The sequence below is a fragment of the Nuphar pumila genome, chromosome 4 (genome assembly GCF_984573655.1).
Source record: "Nuphar pumila chromosome 4, dmNupPumi1.hap1.1, whole genome shotgun sequence".
NCBI lineage: Eukaryota > Viridiplantae > Streptophyta > Magnoliopsida > Nymphaeales > Nymphaeaceae > Nuphar > Nuphar pumila.
The window spans coordinates 142,137,077-142,151,094 of record NC_143252.1 but is presented as its reverse complement, the minus strand read 5'-3'; the positions used below and the strand labels follow the sequence as shown (position 1 = coordinate 142,151,094).

Sequence of the window (14,018 nt, the reverse complement as noted above, 5' to 3'; positions counted from 1 at the left end):
TTATAAGACAGTAAAAAAACTTTATATGTGATTTTATCATGCTTATATGTGTTCTAAGGCAGTAAAAAAACCTTATATGTGATTTTATCATGCTCATATGTGTTTCAAGGCAGTAAAAAAACTTTATATGTGATTCTATCATGCTCAAATGTGTTCTAAGGCAGTAAAAAAACCTTATGTGATTCTATCATGCTCAAATATATTTTAAGGCAGTAAAAAAACCTTATATGTGATTCTATCATGCTCATATGTGTTCTAAGGCAGTAAAAAAACTTTATATGTGATTCTATCATGCTCATATGTGTTCTAAGGCAGTAAAAAACTTTATATGTGATTCTATCATGCTCATATGTGTTCTAAGGCAGTAAAAAAACTTTATATGTGATTATATCATGCTCATATGTGTTCTAAGGTAGTAAAAAAAATCTTATATGTGATTTTATTATGCTCATATGTGTTCTAAGGCAGTAAAAAAACTTTATATGTGATTCTATCATGCTCATATGTGTTCTAAGGCAGTAAAAAAACCTTATATGTGATTCTATCATTTTTGTTCTCTGATTTAATTAATCGTGCACCAACAACTTATCTAGAGCTCAAAGCTATAAACTAAATATTAAATAGGATTCACAAGCAAACCAACATACTATATTGGGCCCTTAGTTCTTGCAATACTTTATCAAAACAACAACCAGTTAACCATTCAATGAAGAATAATTTAAATATCACAAAATTTTGATGTTGTGTGAGAATACTTTCATAAGAATGTCGTTTGAACATCAGCATAACATTAAACAAATCCAAACTTAGTAATACAGAAAATTAGTAGCATATTTTTAGAATATCTTTTTGGAAAATCCTTGTGAAAATACTACCGTTAAACAAGATCATTTCATACATGATTGAAGATTCAGTTCACAATTCATGGAAAAGGATGGACTATAATTGAGAACCAGACCAGTGTGTCCAAAGGTAACAATTTACACTAGATTGTGGAACATCACATTAAACAGAGGAAAATAATAAAACTCTAAAAAACTGATCAAAGAATATCTTTGATCTAAGTTAAAATTTCCATTCCATATTGACGGACCATACAACTTCAAAGCTCGCCAAGCCTTGTCATATCTACAGTTCACCACTTCACAACACATCAATGTGCGGTGGTAAAAATTTTGACAGGGATAGCCATGCATGAAACAGTCTCCACAAAGTGACAACCACCACAAAGAAATGCAAATAAGCCAACAAAAAATCAACATGTAGCACTCAATTTCTGTACCAGACATGGGAAACGTCTCACAGAAAAGGGGCAAAAGAAAAAGAAAGAAAAAAGAAGAGACATAGAAGCACAAAACAATCAATATCTAGCAATTAATCAACATACGAGTAAATCAGGATGAGACAAGACTAAAATGCCATGCACACCAATGAAAAATCACAAAATAAAGAAGAGAAACCAAAACCTACGAGAAATTTCCATGTAAATAAATCACGATCAGGCTTCTTACCTTATGCAAATCGTTAGTAATTCCACCACCACAACCACCTATCAGCCTCAGACTCAGGAACGAACTCCGCACCTCTGTTCCCGGCACAACACCCTAACAGGAACCTAATACAGGAGTCAAAATAAAACCCAACCTTAAAACCAAAAAAAGGGGAAAAAACTAAACAGAAGGCAAAGCCATCTTCTGCAACCGATCGTTGCAGCCATCGGTCTCGCCGAAGCCATCTTATGCAACCGAGAAGGCGGTGACTCTGTTTTTACAACATCAAAAGGGGTTTTCTTCCCTTTTGCTTCCGCTGGGAGGTCGGTGGTGGCTGACGGCGATCGTCGTCGCTATCGATCGACCGTCAGAGCCAACTACCCAAGTTGGCAACCGGCAACCATGATTGATCGTCGGTGGAGGGAGCAGCCCCTACGAAAAAAAAATGTGCTAACCCTTACCTTTGCTGAGGTTTTCATCGTGGGTCATCCTCTGGACAGGGGGTGACCTTCATCGGAGGTCGCCGATTCACTGGCAGCCTAGTGTTTCGATGGAGAGAGGGAGGGGGCGATCGACGGAGAGTGGCGCGAGTGAGAGAGAGAGAGTGGCACAGGTGAGAGCAAAAAAAAAATGAATTCGTGCCCTAGGGCATTTTACATCGATATTTAGCGACGAATGGGCGACAGAATGTTTCTGTCGCAAACACCGTCGCTAACTAGGGACGAAAAACAATTTGTCGCTACATCCGTCGCTACATCCGTCGCTAAGTACAACGGGTTTTGCGACATAAAACTTCGGTCGTGAATCCGTTGCTACTTAGCGACGGAATGTTTTCCGTCGCTAATGTCGTAAATATTTACGAAATTAGCGACAGATGGTTTGCTCTCGTTAATCCGTCGCAACGTTGCAACAAAAAAAATCCGTCGCAAAGTTCTGTCGCTAATTAGCATTTTTCTTGTATTGACAAGTCGAAGCTTAGCGATTCCTTGGGGGCAAGGGGTAAAGCCCATAGAGTTTTACGTTGTATTTCAGGTAGAGCCAGCACAACTAGGTCTTTGATTTGGGAGTGGTTTCTCCGTGTAAATATAAAAAAAACAAAGAATACCTTTTTAGTTTTTATTTTTTAGATAGGAAAAAACCCATCACTGACCACACATTAGCTGGTCTCCAGTTGGTAAAACCCTTGAGGTCTCCCTGCCCACTAGAGAGAGCACCCAGCTTCGATCTTACGGCAAGGGACACCACCCATAGGTTTCGAACTTGTGATGGCCCATCAACTTGGTGACATTCACAAGTCACCCTACCCGATGAGCGGTGGGCTCTACCTTTCAATAGTTCATCATTCCACAAGTTTAATCACTTGACAGCAACAAGTAAACCTACAGGTACCATAAGGTGATCAATCATCTTCCACCCAGTGGATTTTGTGGATGGAAGTTTGGGCAGCCGTCAGAACAAACTCTATTATTTATGAGCGTATAATTGGCCCAAGGTGCCTTTCATGTTGTGAATTGTGAAGTGCTATTTCTTTCAAAGTCAATTGTAGACGAGATCTTAGTATCTTGGACCATAATGTCGACATTATATCAGTGAAGGTTAAACTTCAATTTCCGACCAATAGATTCCGACCACAATTTCCATACACTTCTCTTTACTCTAAAACTGTGTTGTCTTGAAAGCTAATTGTCGCTCCATCATGTCAATGTTGCAACTAGGGCTAGTAAACTAGCTGAACGATCTGAGCTTGAAGTATTCAAGCTCGACTCATTCTTGTGGCGAGTCAAGCCGAGTTTGAGCTCATAATAAACTCTTATTAAATGAGTCGAGTCCAAGCTGACTTGTTTATATAAAATTGCATTGTTTTAGAGCTGGGAGAAATAGGATTTCAAAAAAATACATGTAAAACATTTATAAAGTATATCTAAAATATTTTTCTTACTATTCTAACGAGCTTCTGCTAGTCAAGCTAAGCGAGTATCTATTGTTCATATTCAGCTTACCGAGCCTATTTTATGAGCTTGAACAGGCTTTTTATATGCCGAACATGAGCCAAGCCGCAATCGGCTCAGTTTGTTTCCCAGCCCTAGTTTCAACCGCTTTAGTTACCTTTTAATATAAATATTCAGGGCACATTTTCAATGCCTTTTGATTCTTAGATTTTTTTTTAAAGATCCTGTAATTATAAATTACAATCACAACAATGTCTTAAGGTTAGTGAAATATGAAAAAAGTACAAGGTATAATTGTGATTTCCTGCTGTGATTGTTTTTACCTTTAATCTTGTGAAAGCTGGTCAAAGATAGACCTTGTGACCAACAATCACTTCTGCTTTCTAAGCTGTGATTGTTCATCCCCACCTGTGACCAAAGCACAATGCAATATAACATGATTTTGCAATATGATGAGCTTTTAATATACCTGTGAGCAGGCCTACAAAACTAGCGGAACACACTGAGGGTGATCAAGCTTGGCTCGTTCTTCTGGTGAGATGAGCAGAGCCTGTGTCATGTTCTTTCATGTTGGTAATGCCAAATCTTTTTTCTTTTTTTTTTCAAAATTTATCAGTACTCCCGTATGCGTGGGAAGGGAAACGTGTATAACGCATGCATCCCTTGCTCATGAAGTACATGTAGCACTTGGTTATTTTTCAGTATGTGCTGCATGTGCACCCATGGGCATTTTTTTTTCATGACAGAAACCTGGGCATGCATACTAAAACCAATAAACTGAAACCATTTTCCTAAAAGAGACCTTACACTTGCCAAGTTTGTATGCACTTTTTGATCTGTGGTAGTGGCTACTGCATGGAGGAATGGAGAGGAGAGAGAGAGAGAGAGAGAGAGAGAGAGAGATGACGTTGCGCATGGCTGCTGCTCTGATTACAAATACATGAATTATTGCTGTAACACATGCCTTGTAAACATCAGAGGCCTATCTCAAGGTTAAACATACATCCATATATGGTGATTATATATATATATATATATATATATATATATATATATATATACACTAATTTATATAAAACGAGGGATGTCAGTAGAAACCTCACAAAATAGTTCAACAAGAATCAGAAGATCCAGAGAGGGAGAGAGAGGCCATTTCTTTGAAAAAGAGAGAGAGAGAGGCCGTTAAAGCCAATTTTCTTCCACCAACAAAGCTTATTAATTAACAGCAAAGTGAAGCCCTCTTTTAAAAAACAAATAAATAAACAGCAAAGTGAAGCCTAAGCATTTCCATCCCCAGCTAAAAACTTGCTTGATGAAGTAGACCTCCTCAGTAAGCAAAAGCTGCAGCAGCCCCAGCAAAAGGTGTTCTCTTCACAAACCTGCCCTTCATCCTTGGTCGCTTCTCTGCATTGAGTTTCCGAACCTCATAGCGTATCTTCTTGGAGAAGAGCCGCGTTCTGCGCTTCTCTCTGTACCTTGACACCCTCGCTTCCCTACCACCATCCCCAATTCCCACATGCACCCCTACCACACTGGTCTCGCCATAGCAGCCCATTGTCATTGCACTCGTCCCCTGCAAAATTTCATTAGTTAGTTGAGCTTAGAAGGTTATACTAATTAAACAAGTTAAAAAGTTCACTGTAGTAACTTATATTTAATGTTCAAATCTAGTAAACAATTGAGTACAATATGTCACATCATGTTTCACTAACTTGACAGGTCACCCTTGACTATGAAAACCTTCAACAACAGCCAAAAACATCAACAAATATTGGCGGTTGAAAGCAAAGTTTCAACATGGAAAAAAGACGCACAGAAAATGACATTGCCCCCAGGCTTCATTCTCTCATTAAAAAAATATGTAAATAACATTTAATGACCTAATTAATTGACTCTCTCTCTCTCTCTCTCTCTCTCTCTCTCTCTCTCTCTATATATATATATATATATATATATATATATATATATATAATCACACATAAAACACACACACAATGGATTAACTAGCTAAACTAGAACTTATCTTCAAGTATTTCATTGTTATTGCACTAAGAGCTAGCATCCTTGAAAGTAAAACATGGTCATATGATTAGCTTGATTGTGATTAACTTCTCCAAGAATATACCAACCATGCATTCGGACCAACAATCATCTGGGTTAAGCTGCGGCCTCTCTCCAGTCGTCCATGGCGTGCCCTGACCAGCCCAAGCCGTTATCACAGCTTCATGGTTGAGGCGCAAACAGATCCGCTTCCCGAACCCATCATGGTCATCTCTTTCATTGGAGCTGCTTATCTGAACCTTCTCTTCATCCTCCTCGCCTTTCGTCGGGGTGTCGTAGTCAAAATTGAGCTCAAAGGTGTCCCTTGACAAGGCCATGTCGGCCTCGACCTGGGCTATTGCCATCTCTTGTGGCTCATCCGCCTCTTCTATCTTCACCCTGCCACCAAAGCAGTCCAATTCAGGCTCTCTTGAGTCCAAGAGACCCAGCCCTTCTATGCAAAAGGAGTCATCATCAAGCCCCCTACCAAGTAAGCTCTCCACATCGGCCGCGAACTCGGCAAGGTCCATGTCGGAGGGAAGGAAGCAAGGGAAATTATCTAAAGCATAGTTCAGGTCCATGTCACTAGAACCCAGTATCGGTGAAGGTTTCTGATCATCCGAACTGGTGGTGGGGGTGGTGATGGTGGTTGTGGTAGTTGTAGTTGATCCAGAGGCACAGAACTCGCCGACCACAGGATCGAATATCGGAACACGATAAAGAAGTTGTTCCTCATTTTCTTCTTGTACTTCATCACCAAGCTCCGGCACAAGAAGCGGGTTCGCAGCCGAGAAAGTTGATTTGGTGGGTGGCTTGGACTTAACCGCCTTAGCATGCGGGTGCGGGCGAACAGATCGAGCCTTTCTTGTGAAGCCCTTGTGCCATGAAGGCAAAAGATCTCCGCTAGTGGTCTTGATCGAAGTGGATGATGAAGTCTTGAGCCGAACGCGCTCATGGCGTTGAGCCAAAGGATTGGCAGAGTGAATTACGACGTCACACGCTTCGCAAAGAAAGGCATCATCGGCAGCACAATACCAACGAGCTCGCCGTTTGCGGCAGTCTTCGCACGGCCGGGCAGTCTTGCCGCCAACAGCATTGGCAATTTTATTTTTTATTCCGGTACTCATAGGAAACAAAGCGAGAAGGAGGAAGAAAAGAAGACACGAACCAGCTTGAGGAAACAACAGCTGGAGAAAGGCGAAACAATGAGTACAGTGCAAAATATCAGCAATGCTTATTTAGAGGAGAAGGCCAATAATTGCTGAGGTGGTGGCCCACACTCGACCTTTTACCTCGGCTCGGGTCTTGCACTTTTGGCGTGTGTCAAAGGCCAACACGGATCTCGAAATAAGATGGGTTTCATCGTAGATTCAACCCTAACCATCCAATCAATGACTAGGATTGGTCTGCATTTTTACTTGGATGTGGACTCATTCTAACCATCCAGATGGTTTTGCTGAATGGCTAGGATCTACGCATGATGAAACTCATCTTATGTCAAATGATGGGATCCGTGTTGGTCAGAGGCTCTTTGGGACCCACTTCGCCTTATCTTGTCTCCCATTGGCTGATGTCCCCAGGTCCATCAAAAATAAGAGCACCTCATTGGTGGACGTTTTTTCTAAGCAGATTTCGCATGGGACCGGGTCCTTTTCCATTTTAAGGACCACATCTCACTTGTGTCCTTTTCCTCACGGTCTCCCTTTTTTTATTTCACCTTCAACGGTTGAATGATATACAACTTATCTAGCAATTATGACTGAAGTCAAGGCGACCTGAGCCTACTTGGCTGGGTTCAGTCTGGCTCATGCTTTTGCATGCTTACCATAGGGGCTCACTGAGGCTTTTCTCGGACCTAATTAATGGAAAAAGGTCCTAGACTTGAGAAAACTCAGCATGGTCTTGTGCATGGGATTGAACCAAGAAAAATGTCAGTTTGGCATAGCAATTGAAGCATATTTCAACTTGCCTTATCAGACTAACAATAAGAAATAACAGAGATGCCCACAAGTATGGACACAAACTGTTTGGTTTTGGAACAGCTAAATACGTGCATGGGCGAATCGGATTCGGTCGAATTCGGAGAATTGCAAAACCCCCATCCAGGATCTGACCCATTTGCATCCCTACCCACAGGGGCTTTGCCTTTCTAGCTAGGGATGATCATGGTTTGTCACCTGACATGGGACGACCACCGTTTGAAACTTACCCGGGCATCGCTTGCTGCAAGGTATGAAGTTGGGTGTACTCCCTTCGGTGAAGATTTTCCCTTGGCCTAACCCCACCCCAACCTTTTCAAGAAAAAAAGAATATAGATGGTAAGTTACTATTGAATGTGGTTGAGTTGAGAAACTCCAAAATGACAAAGAGGATTGCTACCCAGTTTAGTTCCTTGACCTAGCAGGGTTTCAACCAAGCTCAAGTTTTGAAATTCAAAACCAAGCCAAGACTTTGAGCTATTGGGACATCTGTCTGGTGTGGGGATGGCTAATTTTATCTTTTCAATCTGAGAAGCACTGCTCTTCCCTATGAGTAACTTTAGTTTTTGGTGATGGTGAATTAGAGACTCAGTTTGGGGTCCCCTCCACCGCCCCCTTATGTACAGCGATCCTTTTTGTCTCTATTCGGGGACTAGGATAACGATCCAGTCAGGTCCAAATCAATCTAAACATGGACCCTCACAGTTTTTTCTTGTATATATTATTATTATTGTTGTTTTAATTTCACCAACTTTTGCTTTCTATTTTCAGTACCATCGATAGAAGCTACTATGTACGATGCATAGCACATGTCCTCCATGCCCACATCCATGAAAGGTGAATGCATGAAGCTGAAAGAATCCAGGTTAGGATGGTCATGTTTTTTTATCAGAAGGGAATAGACCATGCGTGCATTCACCAGTCTAGAAATTCAATAGTTTCTCGCTTTAGAAAGATCTGCGATTTGGGCTCCCTCGCGTATTTTTTTTTATGACGAGGAACATGCAAGTGACGGCAGCTCAGGTCCAATCACATTGCACACTTTAATTAGTAACCCACTGCAATTGATCCGACCTCTATTTATTTTATAACCCCCCGGGTATCCCAAACACAGAGGGTGGTCAGGTGCAGCGGCATGCTCATAGTGTGAAAGGTGATTGGACCTGATCCGGCCAATTAATGGGCCTCCCTTTTTATTAGACATGGGAGGCCTTAGCCCGCAAACCGCTGTGATTTTAAGAAGAATTGATGCTAGGTAAGACAAACACATCACTACAAGAAAAATGTTAATTAACAACAAAAATTTATGATAAAAATAATTTGTCATAATTTTGTGATAGATTAATGAGAAAAAATTAGTTATTCTTAAAATTAGAATTAGTTGCGAAATTTGTGGCAAAATTTTTTTGTCTCAAAATTTGTTCGCTAACTAGCGATGAATTAGCGACAAAAATGTTTCATCTTAAACTTCATCGCAATTTCGTGACGGAATTTTTTTGTTGCTAATCAGTCACTAATTAGCGACGAATTTTGACACAAAATTTTTCTTTTGCTAATCCGTCGTAAAACTTTGATGTAAAATGACCCATTTAGGGCACGAAATTAACTCTGTTATCTCTCTCACCTCTTTCGCTGACCACTCTCGCGTTGCTCGCCATCTTCGCCCCCGCTCTCCGACGACCCACCGACAGCTCCCTCTGAAGACCTCACCAGCCACCTCTCATTCTCCTCCCTCGGTCATTCCCCCTCTATTGCCCCTTTCCATCGGGTGAGCCCTCTCTCCCGCTCGTCGTATTCCGGCCACCCAACGTCGGCGACCCCCACTCCGCGTTTGTTCCTCTCAGGTGTTCTCTTCCCCCCTCTTTGTTGTCTTCTTCTTCATCTTCTTTCTTCTCGTCTCTTGCCTCTCTTCTCCATTCTCGTGTTGGCCTGCAGCTCGCCGACAACCCCACCCTCCCTCTCCGGTAGCCTTGTCAGGCAACTCCACCCTCCCTTTGTCACCCCTTTCCCTCGTGTTGGCCTGCAGCTCACCGACAACCCCACCCTCCCTCTCTAACAGCCCAGTCGGGCATCCAACCCCGACCGTTCATCTTAAGTTATCCTTTGGTAGGGGCGAAGCTCCTGCTATTTCAAAGTTCCAATAGGCAGGGGCTTCGCCCCTGCCTCTCTGTATTATGCCAGGCAAGGGCAAAGTGGCAGGGGCAAGGTCCATGCCTGCTCTAATTTTTGCCAGGCAGGGGCTAGGCCCCTGCCCCTGTTATCCCTTCGGCAGGCATGGGTGAGGCCCCTTGCTGCCTTTGGGTTTTCGACACGAGGGCTTCGCCCCTTGCCCTTTTTTATTTTCCTGTCTGACAAGGGTGTGCCCCCTACCCCTTCTTCTTATTTCATTTTTATTATTTAGCATGCTAATGTATGTGCCTTCACAGCTCGCACGATGGAGTCACACGCGCCTCGCAACCTGAGGCCTTTAGCTCATATAGTCGAGACGTGTGCAACTCCCGAAACCCCTAAGGTAGGAGAAAGCGGATACAAGAATGCTAAGCAAAATGTGCATCTTTAGCTCGTATATAAATGTGCATTGCAGGTGCGTAGCAGAGCAAAATACGTGATGCTTAATGCTAAGCATCGCATACAACTTAAAATGTCATGCAAAAATAAATAAGAAAAATGCAAATGCAAAAGCATACAAATCGGGTAAATACCTATGGTAAGTAAATGATGCAAGTGTATTACATGTTATTTACTTTCTTAGATGCAACACTTTCCTGTTCACACACTCACTTAGTTGTGGATCTCTAGGATTGTTTTGCTGAAGTTTTGAGATCATGGTGAGCATGAATTGAATGTATGATAATAGAAGTGCTCTTATTTTTGTAGTTCGGATTCCATGTTAGTCATAGTAGTAGTTAGCAGGATATTGTACTGTGTTTGCTACAGGTACATATTTAACATTGTTGTGATATGAATGATTGAATGTATTGTAATATTTGACATGACTATCCATGCTTGCATGAAGTTATTTTCGATTCTATTATGCATTTCATGTAAAATTATATCATGAAAATATGCTTAAATAAAATGTATCGTGTTTGTAAATGTGATTTCATCTTTCTAAATATCCTTGTGATTTATATATATATATATATATATATATATATATATATATATATATATATATATATATATATGAAAATGTACAACCAGAATCTGACTTATTTATTTGATTTAAGATATAGATTGTTCTCAAAGAGTTTGAATCAAATTACAATCGACCTGCTCGAGGGTTGAATTAAACAAAAATGAGGGCCTACATTGTCTGTTTTTAGACCCCAAATGGTACAAGTATACCATTGATTTATCACAAACAACATGTCAAATCCAGCCATCAAACAAATCCTTTTGCCAAAAACAAAACATTAAATATTAAAATACACAAGAGCAGCCACCAAATAATCCTTATTTAATGGCATTGAATAGATATGAGCAGAAAACTGCCAAAAATGTTTCTTAGAAGAATGGAGAACCAATGAAGGTAGAGAATTTAGGGATTTGACTTCTCATAGGTGATCCTCAATCCTAGAAAAAGTGCTTATTTGCTGTCTTAAGTTCTATGCCAATTCATGGATGCTTACGCTACAAGGACATATTTTTAAGAAGATAATGCAAATATTTTTAATTCATGAAATCTAAAGTCTCCAAATAATTTCAATTCATGATGAATGGAACAAATTGATGAGCTTTAACAAGACATACTTTTGAACTATAGTGTCAATTTTTCCAAGATGGAAAAGTAAGACCTGTTTACTGATCATGGCTTTCTTTGGATATATAGAATTTTCATATCAGACTGCTGTTTATGCATGCAAACAGGAGTAAGGAGTTCCATAGAAGTATGGTCACTCCCATCTGATTTCATTTTTTTTTAATTGCCAAAGAAGAACAATTCCACTGTCACTTTCACATCATACATCACCCAATGCCACGCCATTCTTTTTGACAAGTACCATTTGAAGATACCTCTGCATGGGAAGAACAAATCCGGTTGGAAAACAATTAGAATTACCTTTTTGTTTTGATGTTTTTTGAAGAAAATATAATTAATAATCAAAAGGGACCAGAAAGAAGCAAAAAGATAGATGGCTTTCTCTCTCTCTCTCTCTCTCTCTCTATATATATATATATATATATATATATATATATATATGCTCCATAGGTTTTAAGTGTTTGATGATAGATCTGAACCATTAGATGTGTTTAGCTTGCTTAATTTAGTGATAATCAATTCTTAGATTATGTTTTTTCTATTAAAAAACATATTTTTATGAGCCAGAAAAAACTGGCACCTTCATAACCATTGATTTTGGATCACCAGAAAACCTATAAATCACATCTACATTGTTAGACGTAAAAAAAAAATCTCAAAAACTACGATTTTTTAAGAGGCGTGACGAGACCTAACAAAAAAAGAGCCTAAGGAACGCATTATTCTCTCTCTCTCTCTCTCTCTCTCTCTCTCTATATATATATATATATATACATGCCTTTTGGGTCGTACAAGGGGCAAGATGGAGAGGTGGCACAACCTCTCTCACACGCCATCACTATAGTATGTCGTGTTCCAGTGATTGACATGCTGCTGCAATCAAAGAAGAAAAATGTGTTTTTGTCACAACACTTAGAAAGAAACTTGCCAACGTAGACCTGCATGTTCTTAGGAGCCACACTAATTTGCCTTTGTTTTTGCACAATCATGTAGTATCTTTTGAATGACATCTTGATCTACTAAGGCTATGTTTGGAAGCAGGGCGTTCAAAGCAGAGACGGGGAATTCCAGAATCTTCGCTCATCTCTGCTGATTGGTTTGTTGTAGTTGCAAGCGAAGAGGAGATTGGAGCAGAGTTGGGATGCTCCGCTCTCGTTCTCAGAGCCAGGATATTGTTGTGAACTCCGCTCCCATCTCCGCCGACCAATCGGCGTCCTCATCTCCATTTTTGTATCCCTGCCAACTCCTGCTCCTAAACCGAGCCTAATTGTAGTAAAGAAGTATGTGCAAGGTTAAAATTAGGTGGTGGGGCTGGGTTTGATTCATGAGTTTGGTTCAGATGAGCCTTGGTTCCAGAAATTTTATTAACATCAACAGTGGCCCTCCTACACATATGACAGACTGCATTAAAGTAGTGTTGTACTCTTGCTTTCCCCTCTTTATCAATTGCGGTTTCTCCCAGTAAAAATCAAAATAAATTAGTTAATGATTGCAGATGAAATAATTTAAATGTTCTTAGAGTGATTTGCGGGAGAATCAAGATTTGGGGCTTTGATGTCAAAAGGTAGGGCCCCCCATTAGAAACCTAAACGTATCCTAACCTCTCATACCAAGGGGGAAAGGCTCTTAATAACATGCACAGTCCAAGCCACATGTATGGCAACAACCAAGGGGCAATGTTAACATCAACAGTGCCCCTCCTACACATATGACAAACTGCATTCAAGTAGTGTTGTACCCTTGCTTCCCCCTCTTTATCAATTGCATTTTGATGGATAGGATCTTGTTGTTAGTGCACTATTTTACTCTCAGTGTCGGTTTCCAAAGCATGACATTCTTGTTGGCTTTAGGGATTTCCCTCATAGGGGCCTTAGACCAAATCTTTTCTTACCAATATTCCTTGCAATTTTATTAGGAGAAATCCAAATACCTCACTTTCTCATTGAATTCTAGCATTGGAGGGGGTAAATGTTCCCATGGTTTATCTCCCTTTGAAATTCTACCATTTGATGGATAAGCTCAAAGCTCAAGAACCTACTGAAATAACCTTACTGCCCTCAAGTTTCAAAAATGGAAGACGTGCATGGCCTTGGACACTCCATAAGCATCAGCATTTTTTTTATATTTACATAGAAAAACCGCCCCCAAGAACAGAGACGTAGTTGCGCTGGCTCTACCTGTCATACTTACGGTCACTGTCCTGACAACGTAAAACTACATGATGGAGTCATCAAGCTTCGGCTTGCACAAGGGGTGATGCCTATGAGATTTGAACCTAGACCACCTGACTAGCAGCTTAGGCCCCATCCCACTACGCCAAACCCTTTTGGGGCCCATAAGCATCATCAGGCTTCTTAATGTTGGATTTTTCTTTTCTAAATTTCAAATTTACATAGCTGTTTGTAGTAGGTATTATCTGCCATGTGTAGACAGAGAAGGGGGCCATGAGTATGTTAGGCCAACGGGCTAAGCCATAGGCTTGGTGCAAGCTGGAATGGAAAACCCTAGGAACGTCAACAAATAGAGTGGTACAAATGGGCTTAATAGAATTTTATTTGAAATTGTCCAAACCTGTCCAGGCACTGCTCTTGGCTAAAGTTAGGCTGTCAATTTTAACCTAGTTTGAGCCTAATTGAGTCAAGCCTGGATCACTTGGCCAGTCATGCCATACCTGTAACAATGGCTGTACCTGGCAAGCCACAGAGGGATAACAGAACAGAAATGTCTTTGCCAATTCAAGGGTAGGTGTTTGAGAGCAGCCCTGCTTCTCGATTTAAACCACCATGTCTGTCTCATA

At 40.6% G+C, this 14,018-nt stretch overlaps 1 protein-coding gene across 1 annotated transcript; it reads right to left on the bottom strand.

Annotated features, from left to right (window-relative positions):
- Positions 1 to 4,526: 4,526 nt before the first annotated feature.
- LOC149841394 (zinc finger protein CONSTANS-LIKE 16-like) lies at positions 4,527 to 6,686 on the bottom strand. Its single transcript, XM_090003810.1, has 2 exons — positions 5,569 to 6,686; positions 4,527 to 5,012 (listed from the first exon to the last, which is right to left on the bottom strand). Exons 1-2 carry the CDS (start codon positions 6,604 to 6,606, stop codon positions 4,767 to 4,769), a joined length of 1,284 nt encoding a protein of 427 aa, XP_089859936.1. The 5' UTR covers positions 6,607 to 6,686; the 3' UTR covers positions 4,527 to 4,766.
- Between the last annotated feature and the right edge of the window lie 7,332 nt (positions 6,687 to 14,018).